This window comes from Aquila chrysaetos, chromosome 14 (assembly GCF_900496995.4).
Source record: "Aquila chrysaetos chrysaetos chromosome 14, bAquChr1.4, whole genome shotgun sequence".
Taxonomy (NCBI): Eukaryota; Metazoa; Chordata; class Aves; order Accipitriformes; family Accipitridae; genus Aquila; species Aquila chrysaetos.
Genome location: NC_044017.1, coordinates 31969424 through 31990863, shown reverse-complemented (window position 1 = coordinate 31990863; position 21440 = coordinate 31969424). Strand labels below are relative to the sequence as shown.

General features: G+C 40.6%; 1 protein-coding gene across 4 annotated transcripts in view; it reads right to left on the bottom strand.

Annotated features, from left to right (window-relative positions):
* The window catches only part of FNDC3A (fibronectin type III domain containing 3A), a 126383-nt gene extending 105107 nt beyond the window's left edge, over positions 1-21276 (bottom strand). The window contains exons 1-2 of one of the 4 annotated variants that reach the window (XM_030036272.2): positions 21195-21276; positions 2779-2907 (exon numbers count right to left, since the gene is read on the bottom strand). In XM_030036272.2, the coding sequence (XP_029892132.1) occupies positions 2779-2880 (102 nt within the window). In that variant the 5' untranslated portion in view covers positions 2881-2907; positions 21195-21276. Of the gene's footprint in view, positions 1-2778; positions 2908-20977; positions 21106-21194 lie in introns of those variants that run through there. The other 3 variants (XM_030036273.2, XM_041128717.1, XM_030036277.2) reach the window with 3 other exon arrangements.
* Positions 21277-21440: the final 164 nt, after the last annotated feature.

Genomic DNA, 21440 nt, shown 5'->3' with positions numbered 1-21440 from the left:
TGCACCATTACAGAGTAAGCTTGACAGCACAGCTTGATAGTCTTATTTTTGGGGAAGGCAGAACAAGTAACTCGGGCTCAACTGTCTTTGAAAGGTCACAGTGATTAGGGGACGTTCCCAAGGACTGGAAGAAAGCAAATGTCACTGCAATCTTCAAAAAAGGGCAAGGAGGAAGATCCAGGGAGCTACGCGTCGGTCAACATCACCTTCAGCTCTGGGAAGATGAGTGAGCAAATCTTTCTAGAAGCCACTTCCAAACACATTGAAGATAAAAAGGTGATTGGGAGCAGTCAGTATGGATTCACAAAGGGGAAATCATGCCTGACAAACCTGGATGGCCTTCTACAATGAAATTACTAGCTTGGTGAATGAGGGGATAGCAGTAGATACTGTTTATCATGACTTTACCAAGGCTTTTGACACTGTCTTGCATAACATCCTCACACAGAAAATGATGAAGTACAGACTGAATATAGGCACTGAGGTGGACTGAAAACCGGCTGAACTGCCAGTCTCAAAGGGTTGTGATCAGCAGTGTAAAGTCCAGCAGGAGGCCATTCACCAGTCATCTACCTCAGTGGTTGATACTGGGACAGAGAATGGTTACTATCTTCTTTAAAGACCTGATGGGACAGAGTGCACCATCAACAAGTTTGCAAGTGATACAAAGCTGGGAGGAGTGGTTGATGCACTAGACGGCTGCACTGCCATCCAGAGGGACTTTGACAAACAGAAGAAATGGGCCAGCAGGAACCTCATGAAGTTCAACACAGGGAAATGTGAAGTCCTGTACCTGAAGAACAATAATCCCATGCACCAGTACACACTGGGGGCTGACTGGCTGGAAAGTAGCCTTTCAGAAAATGAATGGTACATGCTGAATGTGAGTCAGCAAGGCACGCTCAAGTCAAAAAAGGCCAACAGCACCCTGGCTTGCATTAGGAAGAGCATTGCCAGCAGGTCAAGGGAGGCGATCCTTCCACCTACCCAGCACTGGTGAGACATCTGGAGTTCAGGGGCCAGTCCTGGGCTCCCCAGTAGAAGAAGAACATGGACATACTGGAAAGAGTCCAGCAAAGGGCCACAAAGATTAGGAAGGGACTGGAGCATCTGACTTGTGAGAGAAGGCTGAGAGCTGGGACTGTTCAGCCTGGAGAATAGATGTACCAGGGAAGATCTTTTTACCAGTGTGCCTGAATACCTGAAGGTGGGGGGAATAAACAAAACCAAGCCAGACTCTTCTCAGCGGTACCCAGTGAAAGGACAAAAGGCCATGGGCACAAACTGAAATACAGGAGTCCCGCTAAAATGTAGGATATTATCTCACTGTGAGGGTGTGTTGAATACTGGGGAACAGAGAGGCTGTGGAGTCCCTTATCCTGGGAGATACACAAAAGCCAACAGGACATGGTCCTGGGTGACCTGCTCTAGTTGACCTTACTTTGAGTGGGGGAAAGCTGGACTGCATTATCTCCACAGGTCCCTTCCAATCTCAAGGGTTCTGTGATACACCTATAAGAATTTTTACACAACAATAGTAAAAAGAAAGGATATTAACAATTAGGTAAAGAAAAGAAATGCTGGTGGTACGTTTAACTTTGCGTAGGCATGCTTTATTCTTTGTTGTTTGTAAGGCTTTAGAATTTCAAGGCAGAACATGTAAGGAAACAGTAACAGTTCTCCTTTTGGATGTTACAGATTGATTACTACTTCTAAACATCAGTGTTTGAAAGAAGAATGGGAAGAGAAAGCATGTTTGGATAGTGTTTTTTTCTCTTTTTCCGGAATGTTCTGTCCACATATTTATTAAAAAAGATTTATCAGCTCTTTCTCTTTATTTAAGCTTCCCCTATATTGTGAACACCTCACTGCAGCCCGAACCTTATCACATGAACTGTTGCAATCCATTCTCCGGTCTCATATTGGAGCTCTTGTCTGTGTTTTTACCCTACAAACTAATTCCTCTTTATGATACATAATTATTTTCTTCTGCATAAAGATCAAACGTGGGAATAGCAGACTCCAAGGGACTTCCCTAGACCATCAAGTTCAGTCTCTTGCTATCACAGGCAGTGATCTCTCAATGTATTCAGATACTTCAAACCATTTTTCACAGCTTTTCTCCCATTGGAAGCTGGTCCAGAACTGTGCTTATCTGGGTGTTAAAATATTCATCCTAGGTTAAAGATATGGAGAATGTATGTTTTTGCCAACACTTTTTCCTCACTGCAGCTGACCTTTCTCAAGTGTTCTGAAACCACAATCATAAGTTTTTCTATCACCTTGGCTGGTTTAAAAAAAAGAAAATTGAAGAAGTGTCCAGTCAGACACTAACATACAAAAGCAAATCTCACCATTCAAGATACCCAATTGAAAGCAAGTGTCAGTCTAGAAGCCATAGAGTTGTTAGCACATGTTGTGCTTGAGCCAGTAAGCTCTACCACAGGGGAAGGTTTATTAACCTAAACAAGGTCATGTGGTAATTTAAATATATAGCTTCCAAATTAAGACTCAAGCATGGCTAGACAATTTGGCAGCTGTTTGGTCCCATCCTTCTATGAAGATGTTCTTTCACAAGACAGGTTTTCTGCTTCATACTTCTTACAAATCTTTTCTCTGCACCAGTTAGTTCTACCTTCACCTCAATCTCTAAAACATATGCATGACCAAAGCTGCACAAAAATATTCCAAATGAAGGATTACTATCTTTTACAGAGTCAATATGTCAATGATGCTGTTGGAAGAAAAAAAAGATAAAAGATACTGAAGTTTCCTTACCTGTTGTGCTCCATCCCCACTAACAATAGGGGAAGTTAGAAGAGGGATTTCACTACTTATAATCGAAGTGGTATCCAGTAACGGTGGATGTTCTGCCATCATTGATGGTACACTAATTCACAAGATCACCTGCAAAGAAAAGTTACTCAAATGGTTACACTATATAAATATTTCTAAATAATTGCCCTTAAAAAACAGCCTCACTTAAAAAAAGTTATTAAATTAGACACTTCTGGAAAGTATGTTTCCACAACATTCCAGCAGTCATGTAAACTTGAAGATGCATTTTGCCAGCTAGTATAAGCCTTATTTATACAGAGGGTGGTTTAGACCCCCTCTAGCGGCTGAACCTTAGGAGAAGATACATCACAGCCTTGGAGCTAACAAACCTGAATCTTTTAACTTCGATTATAAACCAAGATTTTGTCTAAGTTTGACTGGCACTGCTGACAAAATGCCTACAGGGGGGAAGCAGTTGCCTTAGAACTTACATATATAGTGTTCTTGTTTTTATGAAACTGGTAAAAACCTGAGATCTACAAACAGGGACACTGTTTCTTTTTTCTTTTTTTAATCACCAACCCACTTTTTTCTACTATTATAATGAACAAGCCACTTATTTTAGGAACAACTAGTTACTAGAGAAATGTCCAAGTGAGACACAAATGAATAATAATAAAAAAAAAACTTCTGCACAACCTGACTTTTTTTTTTTTTTTTTTTACTTTTAAAATGTATTACATCCAGAAGTAAAGCTGTGTCATTTTGATAACCAGTGGCTCTTTAATGGCTTTACCAGCAGCTAAAAGTCAGGGGGCGGGGGGGGGAAAGAAGAGGTAATGCCTGCACACAAAATTATAATCCTCATAACCATGCTACGAAAAAGCCCTCACTAGCACACACTGTAAAGTTACATGAAATCTGATGACAAGAAAAAAAAGCCACACAGGCAAGAAGCCCATGAAAGCAATGATCCACTTCAACCCTGATGAGTGTCAAGTAACAGCATAACAGAAAGCAGGATTCAGCTGAGCGTTCCTTTCAATTACGTTAACAAGTCATAAGTAATGTGTTTTATGGTGTTTTGCATGTAAGTGCTATACAAAGGCTGGATGGAAGAATTAAGAGCAGAAAAGCTGAAGATTACCATTTTTCCATGCTAGAAATATGTATTGCAAGTCTAACAAGCTGCTTTTGAAATTATTTTGTATTTCATTTTGTTAAAAAAACAAAACAAAACATTATGTTATACTGGTTTAGTGTATTGGTCTTAACTCTATCCCAGCTAAACTCAGTATACTTAGCTTTGGAAATAAAAAAAGAATTAGATCAACAAGAATTGAGAAATTGATATTTCTTAACAAAACAGAAAGACAGATGGAAAGAATTCACTAGAGGCGAGTGGTACATTCACAATTCCCACAAGTTAATCACATTTTGTATCTGAAAACAGTGCTTAACATCAAACAGACAAAGATTAAGCCGAGAATAAGCTTGTATAGTATTTCTGAAGCAGAACGACCTCTCTTAGCCAGTACTTACAGTAGCCTGGTGAAAATAAGTAGGTACAGTTTTAAAGTTACACAGCCTAACAGTCAGTAACTTTACAGGTTTTTAAAGTTTTGCCTTGTTATCATCTGGCTAATGAAACTCTCTACAAACACTACTAAACTTCTAACACAGATATACTGTCTGCTCATAAACAGAGATGCCTACTAGTTATAGCATGTAACTTACTTTAAATGAAGATACCCAATAAAATTCAAGGAGTGATAAAGTCAGTTTAATGACACTGACTTTGGTACCAAATTCTGGAGATGGTATTTGGTTAACTTAAAGACCTATTGTTCTCTAAAACAATCTCCATCCCACCCAGTTGACTGCTTTTACTTGTTTGCCCCTCTAAGGCAGATGTTGTACATCTGCTGTGGATTGAAATCTGTAGTATAGCACTGTCAGTACAAGAAGATTCATGCAGAACAAAGACTTCACATTTTCTAGAGAATGCATTAACAAAGCACTATAAGCCTCTCATACAGCTATACATATACAGTATGATTTAGCTACTCCCATACTGAAGGTTGTCCTACTATAAAACTATGAACTTGGAAAAAAAAAGCATTCTGAAATTAGTTTAGAGGTTTCATTTACTTTCCTGGTATACTCTGCAAAATTAAAGTTGGGGGAAAAAAATCCCTCTAGGTTAAAAGACTTTGAAACCTAACTGTGATTACTTAAGAATTCATTACCACTTATGCCATCATTTATACCTGCTCAGCCAGACTAATTAGTCTCTCAAGCAATGAGGACAGAGTTTTATATTCCTACCTTACTTTAAAAGCTTTCCCACTCATCAAAAAATCCTCCAGGCTACAGTCAGTCCCCACCACTTCTGCAGGTGGCAGAGGGCTGATGAAAGTTACTTGGATCATCTTTCAAGCTAGCAAGTTTGACGGTAAGCTTCCCAAGATATTATCCAATGACTGTTTAATGTAAAATGAATGCACAGCCTGGAAGCAGAGGTTAGAATCAAGGCATCCCTCCTCCCTCAGTAGCTACAACCAGGCTTGTTCTTGTGACATATCTTGATCTTACAGCTCCAAATACTTTCTGGTCCTATCTAAAGGGCCACAGACAGAAGGGTAATTCCAATACTTCAACCTATAACAAAACAGACTCCGCCAAGGAAGCTGGCTTGAATTTCCTCAGGTTTAAGTTGAATCCAGCTTGTTATTCCATGCTAATGGAAGCCACCATGCTAATGACTAGTTTCTTATATAAAAAAAAGCACAAATCTCCTTTATCACACACAATGACTTTTGACAGAATTCATAAGTTATGATGCACTCAGTGCTATCACCATTTATTAGGCATAAATCAAAACATGTCTATCAAACTGGACACCAGTGAGAATTAAGCATAACCCAAACTGACTCAAATATGACTGTCATGACAACGTGTTCAGCCCTTCCAAGACAGGAGCAGCTCTGGACATTCCTAACATTAGTCTCAGGTTCATTCATTCATTCTCTCACACAGGTGTTTAATGATTTGATTTGTACAAAAGTTAGGTTCCCACAGGCACCTAAGTGCTTAGGTGGGTAGTCCACCTTTTGCACACAGCCTTCAGTGCCTTAAGTGGGACACAGCTAAATTCCACGTCTGGATCCAACTGTTTGATTTATTCTGGGGCCAAAGCACACTCTCATCAATAAACCCTGACAGGAGGTACTAGGTATAGTGTTATTCCTGACACTCTCTACAACAATAATAAAAGTGCTACCTGTCAGACTGTGTAATCAATCTAGGGAAAAAAATAAATCAATGCTTTCTGGACAATACAATATTAGATTTCTCTCCAATGCCACTGAACTGGTCTTGAAGACTAAAGGTTTAAACTTCACTCCAATGTGGGTCTATGCTACACGTATCATCAAAAGCCTTTTACCTATCACCAGTCAAGAAGCAGCAATCTGTACAAGTCAGTGCGTGTAACCTGGTCAGACATAAGATGTGGGATGTCCACCAGTTGCAGGTGCCTTTTCTTTTTAGCTATGAGGACAAGTAAAGACAGATAGGAATTTGAAAAGGGAGAAGTACTGAGTGACAGAAGGAGAAGTCAAATAAAATGGAGAAAAGGTTGGCATCAAAATAAGCAGAAATGCTCAATAAGCATCTTGGAAATAAATGCCATTATATCACATTTGATACAAGGATATCAAATGGGCACAGACAGAGCTTTTACATCAGCAGACCCAGACAGCTTGCATTCAAGACTTCTAGAAGAAGAGATCTACCTAGATCTTTGAAAAAGACTTGCAAATAACTTGAGTCATGGGAAAATCTCAGAGGTCTGGAAGAAGACTAGAAGTCTTGCACTAAATACTCAATTGTAAAAGGGCAAATGGGACAATCTAGGCCTATTAGCAAACAGCAATCTGAGACCAAATAGAAGTGAATAGTCAACACTGGATGTTATTTGTAAAGAATTAAAAGACAAGTATGATCAATGGAAAAAAAGCTTATCCAATTAACTTGATGAGAATCTTCTGGTGATGGATATTGCTGATAAAGGTACCAAGAAGAGAACTGGAAAAACAATCTTAAACCTTATTTGGCATTACACAACATTTCTGTTCAACAAAAACACAGAACAGATATTACATGGATTACAACTGCACAGACAGTCCTTGAATATTAACAGTAAATACAGAGTTGTTGAGCATGTGAGTTTCCAATAGGAAGGGAAGGTATCAGTTCTTGGCTTCTCATTACAGAACATGTTTTTAACTCAGCTCTCAGGAGAAAAAAAAAAAAAGAAAAAAAAGAGAAGGAAGTCAGAAGGAAGTCTGGAAATGACAAACCATGACAGTGATACGAGATCGAGTCATTTTACTCCACTAAAACGGCATGAATAGCTTAAAAAGCTAGGCATAACAAAAGGTTTTAATACATAAAGGTAAAGCTATTCTTTCTAAACCAAAAAAGAATGAACTCAATCCTGTGAAGGGTTGATTCTGAAAAGGATAGAATAATAAAAGTGGACAGCCAAACACAAGCTCCCCAACAGGCTGTATCAGTTATATCAACAGGCGTACTTCACTTAGCAACAAGGATATTTTCCCTGCCTCTGGCTGCAGATAACTACAGTCTCTACTGGAATAACATAACAAGCTTTGTCTCCAATTTGTGGGATTAAAATGTTTGATACCTGTTCAAGAGAGTAGTACGAGTGACTACAATTTCTTGAAAATATTGTTCCATATGGGAAATACTGAAAGAAAAGTATGTGCGTACCGTAATTTCAGCCTCACTCCACATACACCAGCTCTGGATGATGTAACCAACTTCCAACTCCATCTAGTTTCCCAATATACTCAGTATTTAGTGACGTCTGGAAAAAGACACAAGAAAAGCAACTTGCATTTGGACAACAGGTAAGGCTCAGCCTGCGGAGCCGTTACAAACAATTCACTAGCCTACTGTCAGATTTCCTGCACCACTGAAAATGAATGGATGCATGCAGCAGCCTTCAGAAGGGGTAAAGTAACACGTGGGATAAATCTAAAGATTTATTTAAGGCCAACTCACTGCACCATTCTTGTGGACACATTAAAAGGGACCAGACAAGGAAGATAACACACTAGATGGATAGGTAATACAGTGTTGCTAAGCACAGAAGCAGCTGAGAAGTAATTTTCTACTGGTGGCACATTAAAGGCATGGTTATTTAGAAATCTGTACTGACTCATGCACAGCAACAACTGCTGCATGAACAGCTATCTCATTTCTTGTCTTGCTACTGAATATACTGAACTAGTAGTAGACTTTCAAAGTGTAATTCAAGATTGCTAACTCAGCTGACACTGTTCTTTCAGAATCTGCACTGAGTCTGTCCTAGGATGCAAGGGAAGTACAAGGTCTCCCGAGACTTCAGCCACGTTGGGTAGGTTAATGCTTTGTACGAGACTTAGGTAGCAAGCTACCTATTCCCCATTACCCCTAACTGAACTGCTATTCATTTTCCTTAACATATGAATTTGAAAAGACTTTGGAAGATTTTTCTGAAGGCTATCAAAGCTGAAGCGAAGTGAAGGCATCTAAATTTACTGGACATGATTCGTTTAGAGACTCCAGGGCTTATGCCTGAGGAACTGTTAAGGAATAGATTACACTAGCAAGGCAAAAGGCTAAATGACTTTAAGGCTCAAAGACTGAGTTCCACTCAATAGTTCAGTAAGCAAGTTTGCCACTCTGAACTGTAATGACAATTTAACTCAATCCTTAAATGCCTTCAGATTTGGTCCTTTTAATGTTTCTGTGGCATCACTCTCATGTTCTAAAGACACATACAACTCTGTTTTTTACTCAGTCACTTGTTCATTAAGGGTTAAGGAATGTTATAAGGCTGAGATCATTAGGCAGTACATTTCCTCTGCACATGCAAAGGATCAGCTTTTCCATCTCCAAGAGACTAGCAGCTGATCTTAACGATAGTCTCTGAAAACACATCAGCATTAAATCAGCTGGATCACCAAGGTAAAACAACATGAGTCAGCAGCACACATCCTCATAGCAAGGAAGGCTAACAGCATACTGGGCTATATTAGCAGAGAAGCACAGCTGATGGGCTGAGGGAGGTCATTATTCCCCACTACTCAGCATTTATAAGGTGACATCTCGAATACCACATCCAGTTTTGCTCTTCCCAGCCACCACCTCCTCCCCAGTATAAGGGAGATGCCACAAAGGCTGTTACTGGGCTTAAGCCCATGAAAGACAAGGAGAAGCTAAGAGCACTAAAGTAGCCAGGGGGGTCACCTACTGGCTGGATCCCACTACCTGAAGGATGCTTATCAAGAGCCTTAAATCAAACTCTTCTTGGAGGCACAGGAGAAAAGACATTGCACCGAAAAGACATCTTCACAATGAGAGTGGTGCAGCACCGGCACCGATTGCCCAGAGAGGCTGCAAAATCTCAACCCTGTAGATCAATGGTCTCCAGGGTGGGGTGCGCACACCCCAGGGGATGCACAAGACAATCCCCTTGGAGCGTGTGAAGAAAGTATTTTTAAAATATAAAAATATTTTTAAATAGTGTTTTTCATCTTTATCTCATCCTTTCCAGGTTTGTTTTTTTTTTGTATGCTTTATAGTGTGCATAGCATATATCAATACATTAGTACATGCACAGATTTTAAAAATAAAAATATGTAAATTGGAGGTGCACGCTCAAGAAACTTTTACTGATGGGGCTCATGATCAAAAAAATTTGCAAACCACTGTCAAAACCTGACCACGCAAGGTCCTGACGAGGGGCTGAAGAGGGCAATCTCCAAAGGCCCCTTCTGAGCTGAATTATTCTATGAATTCCAGAGTATTAGTCAATCAAAATATGACATGTAATGCCAAAGTTAAATGGTTTTCAGTAGATCAGAACCTAGAGAGGTGACTGTACTTTGTCTCCCGAGCTCTTAAAAGCTGTCATTAATTTTCAGATTCTCAGTCCAGAATTTCAGAGTAACAGTGACAGTGCTAATCAAAACTCAAATTTGCAGACTTAAGGTTCAAACTTTGGAAAACATACCCATAGCACTGTCTGTAACAGAATTACTTTATACTCTGGCCTTTCTCCTAAGAAAAGGAGGTAAGCTGCATTAGAAGATAATTACAAATTAAAAAGTTATACTTTTGTATTAAGCACACAGCAAAAACATGTTTTCCATTTTGGATGGATTGTAGGCACTACTATGATAAACTTAATCACAGCCAGTAACATTGCTGTGTACAAAAAAACCCCCACAACTAAGGACGACTCCTTTCCTACAGATTCACTACTTCTGGTTATTGAGTTTGATATGAAGTACAATTAATTGTTTTTTCTACAACTGGAACACTTACAAGGCCACTCTCCACAGTGGTTTCTCTGGTGCTTACTGATAGAGAAATTTGCATCACTGCTTCCTCCTCAGTTTTTGTGATTTACAGAGTGCTTCTTCTCTACCTACCTACTTATTATAACAATACTTGCTGTAACTTAACACCCTTTCACATCCTAATTCAGTCAAATCTGGTGACCAACAGATACATTCATTATTACAGAGGACTGCACACAAGGGCCTTGATTCTATGCAGCACGAGGACGGAAGTTTAAGCGGGGACAAAAGTGCCTAACACAGAAAGGTACAGCGTAAGGAACAGGCTCAGTGAAATCAGTACTAAATGTTTCCAAATCACACATTGCTATTAAATGAGAAGTGACAAAAACAGGGCCACTCCACAATGTCTTTCTCAGCAGTGCAGTTTGATACATGCTTCAGCCTGTATAACATTACAGCTGCCAATTTGAGGTTGCCATAAGGTGTGTTTTCCCAGTGGGCTCGGTACAGCAGAGCAGGTGTGCATTCCTCCTTCACCCGGGTCCTCCTGCAGCTACACTCCCCCAGAAACCACAGGCAAGGCTCACCCTCAGGTCCGGACAACTTCCATTAAGAAGGAAAAGCTTCTCTGAACAGGATACAACACTTTCTAGGTTTTGCCAAAGACCAACGAATGAACTTACAGAACCAGAAAGACCATAAAAACCACCGCCCAATCCTAATGCATGAAATGCTTTGATTTTGCCTTCTCCAACATGAAGGCAGCAGGTGCACTTTAAAAATAAGCATCTTTCAAACAGCTGAAGTAATAAAGCCCTATTTTATTTAATTAGAGCCTCACATCTGAGTGACTCTTCAAGAAGATACAAGCTACTATTTAAACTTTTCCTGTGATTGAGGCACTTATAAGTACTCACCATGTCCATTCTTTAGTGCCTACTGTGAGAGAAGTTTATTCTTTATTATTTCCTACAGTCCTCAAAAGGTATCTCCTGCCTGCCAATTTGAGACTTGTAAAAATTACTATCGTGATTCCTTCCAATGTGTCAAATCGGCCATCCAGTTCAGAAGTCATCAGATAAGAGTGGACAAATACAGGTGCCCAAGATGTACAAATATGCTAAAATAAGGAAAATTTTAAAAACAAAATACATCAATGCATCCCTAGGGTGAAGAGGAAAGAATAAAGCATATGCAATAGATGTTAGTCATGTCACTTAATGCACTACTGGAAAAAGCTCAGATACAGCGATGCAGCTGGTGTAGAAATGTATTAGAATATAATTACCCAGAGATCCATAAGGTTGTAGCTGAGCTATTAAAGTTAGGAAGCATACTGAAGAGTTTTGTGTTTGTTTTTAAGAATCAGAATTGAGTAGAATTATTTTAATTTTTTTCTCCATATATTTACCATATTTTCTAGTCACACAGTTTCGGCTGTGGCAATTAGGGTATACCAGCTTTTCTTCTTTGGTTCTGAAATAATTATTTCAATTAACATGCAACTTATTTAAAAGATGTGCTTTGTTCCTCAAAGTATTTTTCCTGTTTCAGAAAAGCATTTCCTGGAAAACTTGATAAAACATTTTTCAACAGAACAGAAAAGTGTTGTTTTTATTAGAAGAAAGGTGTTCTGTGGAACATTTCTGCTTCACTAATTTGACAATCTCCTGTTAAGTAAAGTGAAACCAAAATGGCTATTCCTTTCAGTCCTGTTCATAATACTAAAGTTGCAGATAGGCAATACAGGAAAATTACAAAAAATGTCTAGTTTCGTAAAGTAAATCAACAAAGTCAAAGTCTGACATTCACTAGAAACTGTAAATCAAAATAGTTAAAAATTAAGATATGCAAAACGTTTTAATCAGCACTGGAACTCCCTCTAGGAAAAAAGAATCTACAACCTCCACCACATATAGGGAAATACTTCAACTGTAGCTCTCAAGTGGTGTCACAGACAGTCACTACACACATTTCTCAGAGAAGTCTGAGAAATGCAATATACCTATCTGTTCATACTATGTCACCACTGGAAGGCGAACACTGGAAGTTGTAAAATGAATGCAAGACTTTTATGAAGAAAATACTGATTGATGAGAAAATGCAAGTGGCACTCGAACAGCCAAAATGGTTACTGGATCTAACTCACTCCCAATAGTTACAGCGTGTTCTTCTCAAAGCAAGAATGGCCAAGCCACACAATGGCAAACCTTAGCATTGGTGGAGTTAAGCCTATTACAGTAAATGAATACTTTCTTCAGGTTACCTTCACACTCCAGGCTGTGAACAGCAATGATTTAGGAGCAGTTTCAAATGCAGTTCATGCATTCATGTCATAGGTACTAGAACCTATACGAGAATGTGTAGCAGATAATTGGAAACACTCCAGCTGTTCAAGTTTAATGCATTAGTATTTATAAGCCAGTGGGTTTTGAATGTGAGCCGAAGAGGCTAAGCTCTTACTGGCAGCGGATGTAGAAAACCAAGCTTTTGAAGGCAAAGACTACATAAAGAAGAACTAGACGCTGATAAACTAGTCATCCAGAAAGGCACAATATGTTCATGGACACTTACCACCTCATCTTGTCCAGCACGACTGTTAAACGCTTGACTGTACATAACAAGACCAGTGCAATGGAGAACACATCCTGGTTTTAAATGTTGTTATTATTACTAGATTATTAAAAAAATATCCGCAGTCCTTATCTGGATGAAGTACATATAACTTGAGGTTGTTGCTTAAGAATAATTCAGTACTGTCCAACTATTTGCCCCTCCCTCTTACACCTTCAAAGAGAAGGAGCCTAAACTGGTTCTGTAACTTTTAGGAAGCAGTTAAGTGCAACCATATCACACATCAGGACTAATCTGTTCATTTTACTCAGAACTAATTTGATAGTGTGCATTTTAAAATCAATGAGTAAACTGTCAGCACCTGGGTGTAAACTGATTGCACCTGTCTTTAGCAGGTACATCAATCTGATTTACTGCCACACACTGTTTGGGAGCTATACCATGGCTGCCTCCGTCTCACAGGAACAACTTCCTTTTAGGTACTCTTGGGAAGCATCCTCAAAAAGAAATGAGGAGTGAACTGCATAGTGTATTTTTTGCACCACTTACAGAGATCTCCAATGCAATTCTACTTTGTTCATGCTATGTTGATCTAAACTATGGGGCTGTTCTGTTTCACACTCTCGTTACTCTCAAGAACTTCCTTAAACCCTCCGAGTTTTACTTTTATACCAGCTAAATTAGGTTCTTCTAAGCTTCTGCCAGGACTGGATTTCCTTCAGTTTATTTTCTGAAAATCACATGGGTTGAAAAACAATTTGGCCTCTCCCAGTTAACCATTAGTCTTGCCTGCATTTCTGTTTAAGAACATGCTTATTTTTTGAGAAAACAAGCAAATTCAATGCCAAGAATCAAGCTACTTCCTCATTTGTTATTGACTCCCCCTTTTCGGTAGTTATGAGTAGCGAGGACAAATTTTCAAAATAATTTTTCATATGATTCCTTTAAGGCAACCTAAAAACATGGATATATTTTTATTAATGTGATGCAACTGGTCAGTGAGGTAAATTTATTGCAGAGACAGCTGCCAGTGTTGGAGCTACAAAGAGTGCATGATTCAAGCAGAAGGAGCAGCTTTTAAAGAACTCTTATGAAACAGCTTTTTACTGCTCATTCCGAAAAACGAAAACTATGCTATCCAAATGCAAGATGACATAGGATCGATGAGGCTACAAGTCTAACAGATTTTAAAATTTCTCTCCACTGATCCTTTTTGGAAAACCTGTAGGCCTCTGCTTCCATAAAAAACAGTATAATAGCACAGAACATGACAAGTCAAGACAGGCATACGGGAGTGACTTCCCAAAAGTAAAAATCCACCAAAAAAGAAGGTGTTTTGAGGCCTAACAAACACATTCAAAAGATGTTCTTGTATCAAGACTTTAAACTGCTATAAGTCAGTTCTGCTAAATCGTACTAGCAGCTCCCACTTGCACAACCGCAACTGGTCAACAACACAGCAAATTAAACCGTAGGACAGATGTAGTTTAGCATTAATCTTACAAAAATTGGTTAGTTTTAACATAAAACAGTTGCCTGATCCTTCACTTATGCAATTCAAAAATGAATGCCAAGCATAGGAATAAGCAGAGGGGAACTGCTTCTTCCAGTGTCAATGCATAGCATTCATGAAGCTACAGACCACGATAGTAAAAAAGGTCAAGAGGCAGTCACCCTGGCAGGTGCTTCACTTCCCTAATATTAAACTTAGTCACAATGGTACCGAAGCAGTTACTTGCATGCCATATAAAAAAAAAAATTAAAGCAGGGCAGTCAAACAGCATCTCAAGCTGAATGCAACTCTTGAAAACTGAATATGCTACTCATGCAAGATTTCTCCAATGGAGGAGTCTCTGCAACTACTGAAGGGGAAGACCAGCAAAACGAGAGCAGGTTTCTCGGATTATACCAGCACTCCCTTCTCCCAAGTTCCACCCCATCCTCCAAGAAAAGTTTAAGTCAGTCAAAACACCATGGGACCAACTAGTTTGATTGCCCAATCAAGTCAGGAGGACAAAGGTGCTCTCAGCTTCCTATTTTATACATGAATTTGCAACACTGAATAGCTGTCAATTCGTTAAAAATAAAGCCACAAAATCAGAAACTAATCTGCTTGGAGCTGTATTGCCATGATGTACATAATTAAACGTACTGGAGTACTTTTAAGATATATTACTTGAATTATGGTAATTTACCCTCACCATTGAAATGCCATCGAGTGGAATGTGCATATATACTAATATCGTTATATGTGGGCAGTCAAGTTATTAGCAAGCCTGAAGAAATTAAAAGAAATTACATTTCAGCTGCATCTAAGACTGATTATCGTCAACAGTCACTACTCGCTTCTGCGGCTTCTTTTAGTCCTCATTTCTTAGTACCTTGTTTCAACATCTTCAATCTACCTTCTCACTAGGCTAAATGGGTAAAGTAGAAGTTTTCTTAAAGTACGGTCTTCCCCATTTACATTTTTAATAGATTCTATAGGATTTGCAGAGGCATGGCAACTCTTGTGGCTTATAATATTTACTCTTACTGTAGAAAGTCCCCTAACAGCCTATCAACAGATAATTTGAAATAGTGAATAGTTACAGTCATGGTTCTCTCTCATTGCCAAGACATTGCAAGTCACCGAAGTTTTTGTGTTGGACCTTCTCATCCATTCAATTTTTGCTTACAGATTAGTTTTGAGCTACATGCACACTTTTTGCAGACCATTACTACTTGATTTGCCACCACCATCTAAAATGTGTTCCTCTGCCCCAAAGTAAAACTAATCCACTTGATATTTTGTCACTTACATCTCAGTTTCCTTCTGTCAAGTCATCTAGCAGATACGGTTCTTCCAGTTAAAAGAACAAACTCTGAACAACAAAACCCTGCAGTTTGAAAACTGAAGTTAGAGAAGGATTTCTTTTGTAATCAAAGGAGTAAGATACAGTACTGAGTATACTACGTTAGCGAGGGGAAATGAGACAGCAGCCTGGCAGTAGCCCATGCTTGTAGGATCTTGTGTAAGCAGAACTTGTTTACCACAGACATTGAATTTGTACATTGGGGAAACTCAATAGCATTTACAAGGAAGTATTTACACTTGTGAACTGCAGAGGTTTTTTACTTTATACTGCAGGTAACAGTAAAGCTCTAGGTTTGTTAAGTTCATTCTCACCTGAAGTTATTCAAGATCAAAAGACACGAAGAACTGAGCTTCACAGATTTAAATGCAACCGATGTACAAAAAACATGAAGTAAATTCAAAAAGAACTGTCACGCAGAAGGTAATGTTAACATTTGTGCGCCACGTACTCCTTTTCACTCCCAGTTACTGAATCAAGTTACTATCTATCCACACCTGTCACAGTATAAATACTTCTGGACCTTGTCACTTTCCCTGCGGACAATTTCCCAGACTTTGAGAAGTATTTTTTTCAAATCATGGAGTGCATTGGTTCAATTTTGTAAATTTTCACAGTTGTGAAACAGTTTTTTTTGACACTGTATTATAGAAGCCTGTACGTTGCCAGGAAGCAGACGGACTTGTTTTAGTGCTTCTGGAAAGCAGAAGACATTTATCACATCTTAGAAAGCACCGTGCTTCTCTCTTACTAATGGATCATAAAAACGAGGTCTACTGGTTAAACTGGGATTGAAAACTTGTAGACGTTTTCATTTTTGACAACTCTTTATGCCCAAAGTAATTACATATGTAATACGGTACAACATTTTCCATTGCCTATAAATGAAGAGGTTGTGCAGCCTATCTTTTAATCTGTCGTAAATGTTTCGGAACAATTCTGGAAGCGAAGCTGGGGGGGCGGGGGGACGTACACTATAGGCACATTCAGCACTCCTATTTAACTTCTGCAAACTGCTGTCAGGATGGTATTTGGCACCCAAGATACTTAACTGAACGAAAGGGTACTAATGTTAACCTAGGTGATGTTTTGATTGCGGAACAGTATGACCAGAAGAGGGTCCATGCATCCTGAAAAACCAAAAACTTACAGGGAGACAAAAATATAAATTCAATTAAGCAAACTGGTAGATACAGAGGTAGGTCTGGTGAGACCGAGACCAACCAATGTGCTTGCCTACATATAAATGGTGAAAGTTTATTTGGAGCCATGAACATAAAGAGGGCAAAGTACGTCCAGTCTAACTTAGTTTGAGAGGTGCTGCAAAGACACCGCCAATGAACGTGGTGTTAAAGCTTTAATAAAGGGTTTGGAAAATGCAAGGATATTCCATTCCTTAGGTGCTACAACTGTAAACAGAAAAGCATTCTAAACCAATACGTTCAAGAAGAGTAGTAACACAGTCCTCTACACAGCTGTGCCATCAAAATGAAGACCAACAGTTTCCACAGCACGTATTCTAACCAAAACAGATTATTAATACAACCAAGAAAGGGTGCATGACCTAGCAGGTGAGTATAAAAAGACTTCTCATTATACAGGGGAGTCCAGCATGAAAACAACAGCTAAAAATTCTATTTAATTATTGACAAAAGGTCATAGCAAATTCCATTTCCATTTTGTTACAGTCATCTATGACAGCTTAGCAAAAAAGTCTGAAGATTTTCACTGGTTACAGGCTCAAGAACATCTGAGCAGCTGGAACAGAACCAGATCTCTGGGGGGCGGATGGAACAACAACAACTTCAAAAATATTTGTTCCATCTGAAACTAAATGTAAATTAATTGGAACAGTTAAAGATGACAACCTATAAGAAACATGTAATAGTATTAAGTGTTACAGACACTTTCTAAACATCATTCTACCCAATCAGCCCTACAAAATACAGACCCTGGGACGACAATCCAAAATATTACCGACATAAACAAAACCTCTAAACTTTATGGGTAGACAAGTTTAAGAAAAAGGCTAATGGTGTTTTTCTACTGGCATCAAGTGAACATCAGCATTAAGGAAGCTCAGTTTACTGTATATGGCAAAGAACGAGCGAAAAAATGGTCATTTCTGTAGCTCAGGAAACATTGGCCCCACGAGCAAAATAAACATTGTTTGTGTTTGCCGAACAGAAAAAGCAGCAATGTACTCATTCCGAACTATTATCGCTTTCCTGAGATACAGACAGTATCTTTTAGTTAAGCTAAAGAGTTGACAGTCCAAGTCAAATCTATTTTTACTAGATCTGGTCCTACAGGAAAAGCAATGGCTCACAATTCAACTTGTACACTATAAACTGCAGCCAAGTTGAATTTTGCTACAAATTGCCTGGGAATCTCCCCAAGCCAACAGTCTTAAAGAAATGGATGATAAAATATAGAAGTGTTATTGACAGATATAATGGAGAGAATCCAATTCATATTTTAGATCACAGAAACACACCAATGAAACACAACATGTTACCTATAGACATTTTAGTAGATTGAACTAGAAATCCCGTAACAATTAGAAGCTGGAGGTCAAAAAAAGGTACAGAGCTGCTGTATGTTGGAGGAAGATAAGAATTCCTCCGGTTCCAGGAGGCACCCACAACAAACATCAACGGCTGCAGACAACAACGCTGTCTGGGAAGCGGGCCTGCAGCCTCACAAAACCTGTCTTCTCTAGTATCTGTCTGTCTGGGAATGAACAAGACCATATCTTTGCCAGTTCCCCCATCCACCCAAAAAGGGGGACTGGACTAGGTTATAGGATTTGCCACTTTAACAGAGGTATCAATGGACAATCAGAACACCAGCACTTAACACCTTCCAAGCATTCAGTATTTCTGGCGACCAACACATTTACAATAGCATCCACTATTTCAGAAGTGACCTGCCAGCAAGGTAAACTAGTGTGTTGCCTAAAAGCATTTAGAAGTTAAAACCATTTAAGAGAAAGTCTTGGCAAAGATGAAAAATTGTACCTCTCCTGAACTCAGGCGTTAATGGTTTTGCTTCCCAGTATGCCCTAAGACAGAACACTGCAGAAGCACGTTCAGTTAAGTAGTTAAAGTTGCAATAACAATTACAAAGGATCTCTTCGAGATATCCTGAGCCAAAATGATCATCAGCATAACACTGAGTTAGCTGACGTAGGTCCAAATTCAAGTAAAATTAAATGGCCGCAAGGCAAAGAATAACAAAAGCATCCTAAGATCCACAGGACTCACAGCCCAAAGCAAATGAGTTATTAGTCTGAATCATAATTCAAGTTTCTGCAATTGCATTACATTATTGCCTATAAAAATCAAAAGCTTTTGAGTTTTAAGTTCACAAACTAGTAGAAACTCCAACTTCAAAAAGGTAGAAATGCCACTAACGGATTGAAATCGGATAACTTGTGTTGTGTGTAATGACCTCAGCCTCACATAACTCATACACCTAGAGCCTGTCATACAGCAAAAAGCCTCAGAAGACCTCCATCTGCTCTGAAAAAACTAAGACACTCATCTAATTCTGTTTTAATATTATCATCTACAGTAGTCAGCCTGTGACTCTGCTCAAAGCAGATTGCTCTAATCCTGACCAAGTGACCTAAGCAACTGATCACCGAGTCCTGGCCTTTCTGAGCACAAGGATCTGCATCTCTCATAACTAAGGCTTCATCTGCCAAACGTCAGTGTCCGATGCCCTGATGTAACTGATTCAGCATATCAGTTTCCCCCCCCCCCCCAAAGTTACCAGAAAAACCATTCTGGTATAGTTTGCCAAAACAAGTCCCAGATTCAATCCATATGCATCGAGATGACTTGCATACACTCTGTATACACAGTGAATCTGGAACTAGATGCAGTGTTTCCAAACTTGATCAGCACCCTTCCTGCTCCCCCATACTTAGTAGGAACACCAGCTATTAAGAACTCTACCCAGTTTGCCACATTGAAGACTACAGATACTCAGCTATTTCCAACTTTCACGTATGTGCACAGCCTTCTCCCTACCTGAAAGCTTGCTAATTCTCCATTCATCATGTGATTAAGTTTCATAACTATTTGAGACCATTTCCTTAAAAAAAAAAAAAAAAAAAAAAAAGGTGGGAGAAAAAATTTAACTGATTGTACTTTCTGAATTTTAAGGACTGCTGAGTTGCTGTGATTCATACTATTTCACAACACAGAATATAAACACATCTATGGATGCAGATTCACATCACGGCTACAGTTAAATTTCTATGCTGCCTAAAGCAGAAAGTTACCCACTGCCATAACAACAAAATAGCTTCTTTTAAGCTCAAAGCTTAGCAGGACTGGGACCTAGAGCTTCTATGACAGAAGGTACCAAGTAGTTAGCAGCAAAAAATAAAGATATTTTAAGTCTTCGTAATAATTTAAGACATTTATAACCAGATATGTATCGGATCGACTGCAGACTTAAATTCTAAAAACAAAGAACATTTCACAGAAATTACTTCATGACGTGAGGTGTTCTGGAATAACACTTGACATCCAAGGTAGCTAATAAATTGCCTTTGACAAGGTTAAACAAATTACTAACACGTCTTGAGATGCCACTCGTAAAGCCCGATCTGCTCCTACCCAACATATTTTCTCTTGTTGCTACTGCTTATTTTCTTTCCTCCGCACTATAAAAATCAGCTGAAAACTTTCATTTTTGCTTTTAGTTGGTTTCACTTTCTAGTCGCCTGGAAGCAACAAAAAGTTTCTGTTTAGGTTAAAACCAATCTCGGGTAATACTCAGGAAAGAAGGACTCGGGGATGAATCTAGCTGAAAGAACACCTCTGCTAGCACTCGGCGAGATGACGACGGTGTTTTCGGGAGGATTTTTTTTTACCGAGATACAGGAACACACGCTCACTGCCTTTAGCCGGGAAGTCCGAGGGAACCTTTTACGGCTGAGCAGGAGAACAACAACAACAACAAGAAGAAGAAAGAGGTGTCGAAAACCACCACTTCCTTCTCCTTCCTCCCCGCCTGTCACAGCCGGCTCAGCTGTTTCTGGTCGCGCCTCGCATCTGCTTCTCCTCCCCGAACAACCGCCCTCCTTCCGCGGCAGCCGCCCTGCCCTCCCCGGGGGAGCCCCCCGCTGCCCGGCGCTGACAGGGGAGAGGCATCTTTCCCAGCGGCGGAGAAGCCCGGGAAGGAAGACAGAAAGTTTCTTCCACCTCGGGCAGGCAACAGCCGTCTCCTCAGGGGCCGCGCTGCCCTCCGCCGCGCCCGGCACCGGGGGCAGGTAGAGGCGCTGCCCCCGTCCCCTCACGCCCCTCTCCCCGCCCCGGCTTGAGGGGAAGGGGCCGGTGTGCCCGTCGCCTCAGGGCGGCGAGCGCGCCTACTCACCGCCATGGCCCCGCCGGCTTCTCCCGGCTAACGGTTCGGTCTCCGACACCGGCGGGCAGCGGCACCGGGGCGGGGAGCGGAGGGGAGTTCCCGATGGCGCAGCTCGGGCAGGGGCGGCGCCGCGCCGGCCGCTTCCCCCCACCCCCTTACCCGCCCACTCGAGGTTACCTGCGCTTCGGCCGCCGCTCGGCCGCCTCTTGCCCTCCCCTCCCCGCACCTGTCACTGTCTCCCGCGGCCGCCGCCGCCACTGCTGCTGCCGCCACCTTCGCCTCGCCGCCTCAGCGCTCCCCTCCGCCTCGCCCGCCACCGCCCGGCCGCCATCTTTGTGGAGGGCAGGGAGGGGCCGCCAGGGGGGCAGTTGACTCCGGCGCGCGGTGCGCCTGCGCGGACAGCTCCCGGCCGGGGGGGGGGGGGAACACACGGGGGGGGGGGAGGGGGTCGGCGGAGAGGGGCGGGGCGGGG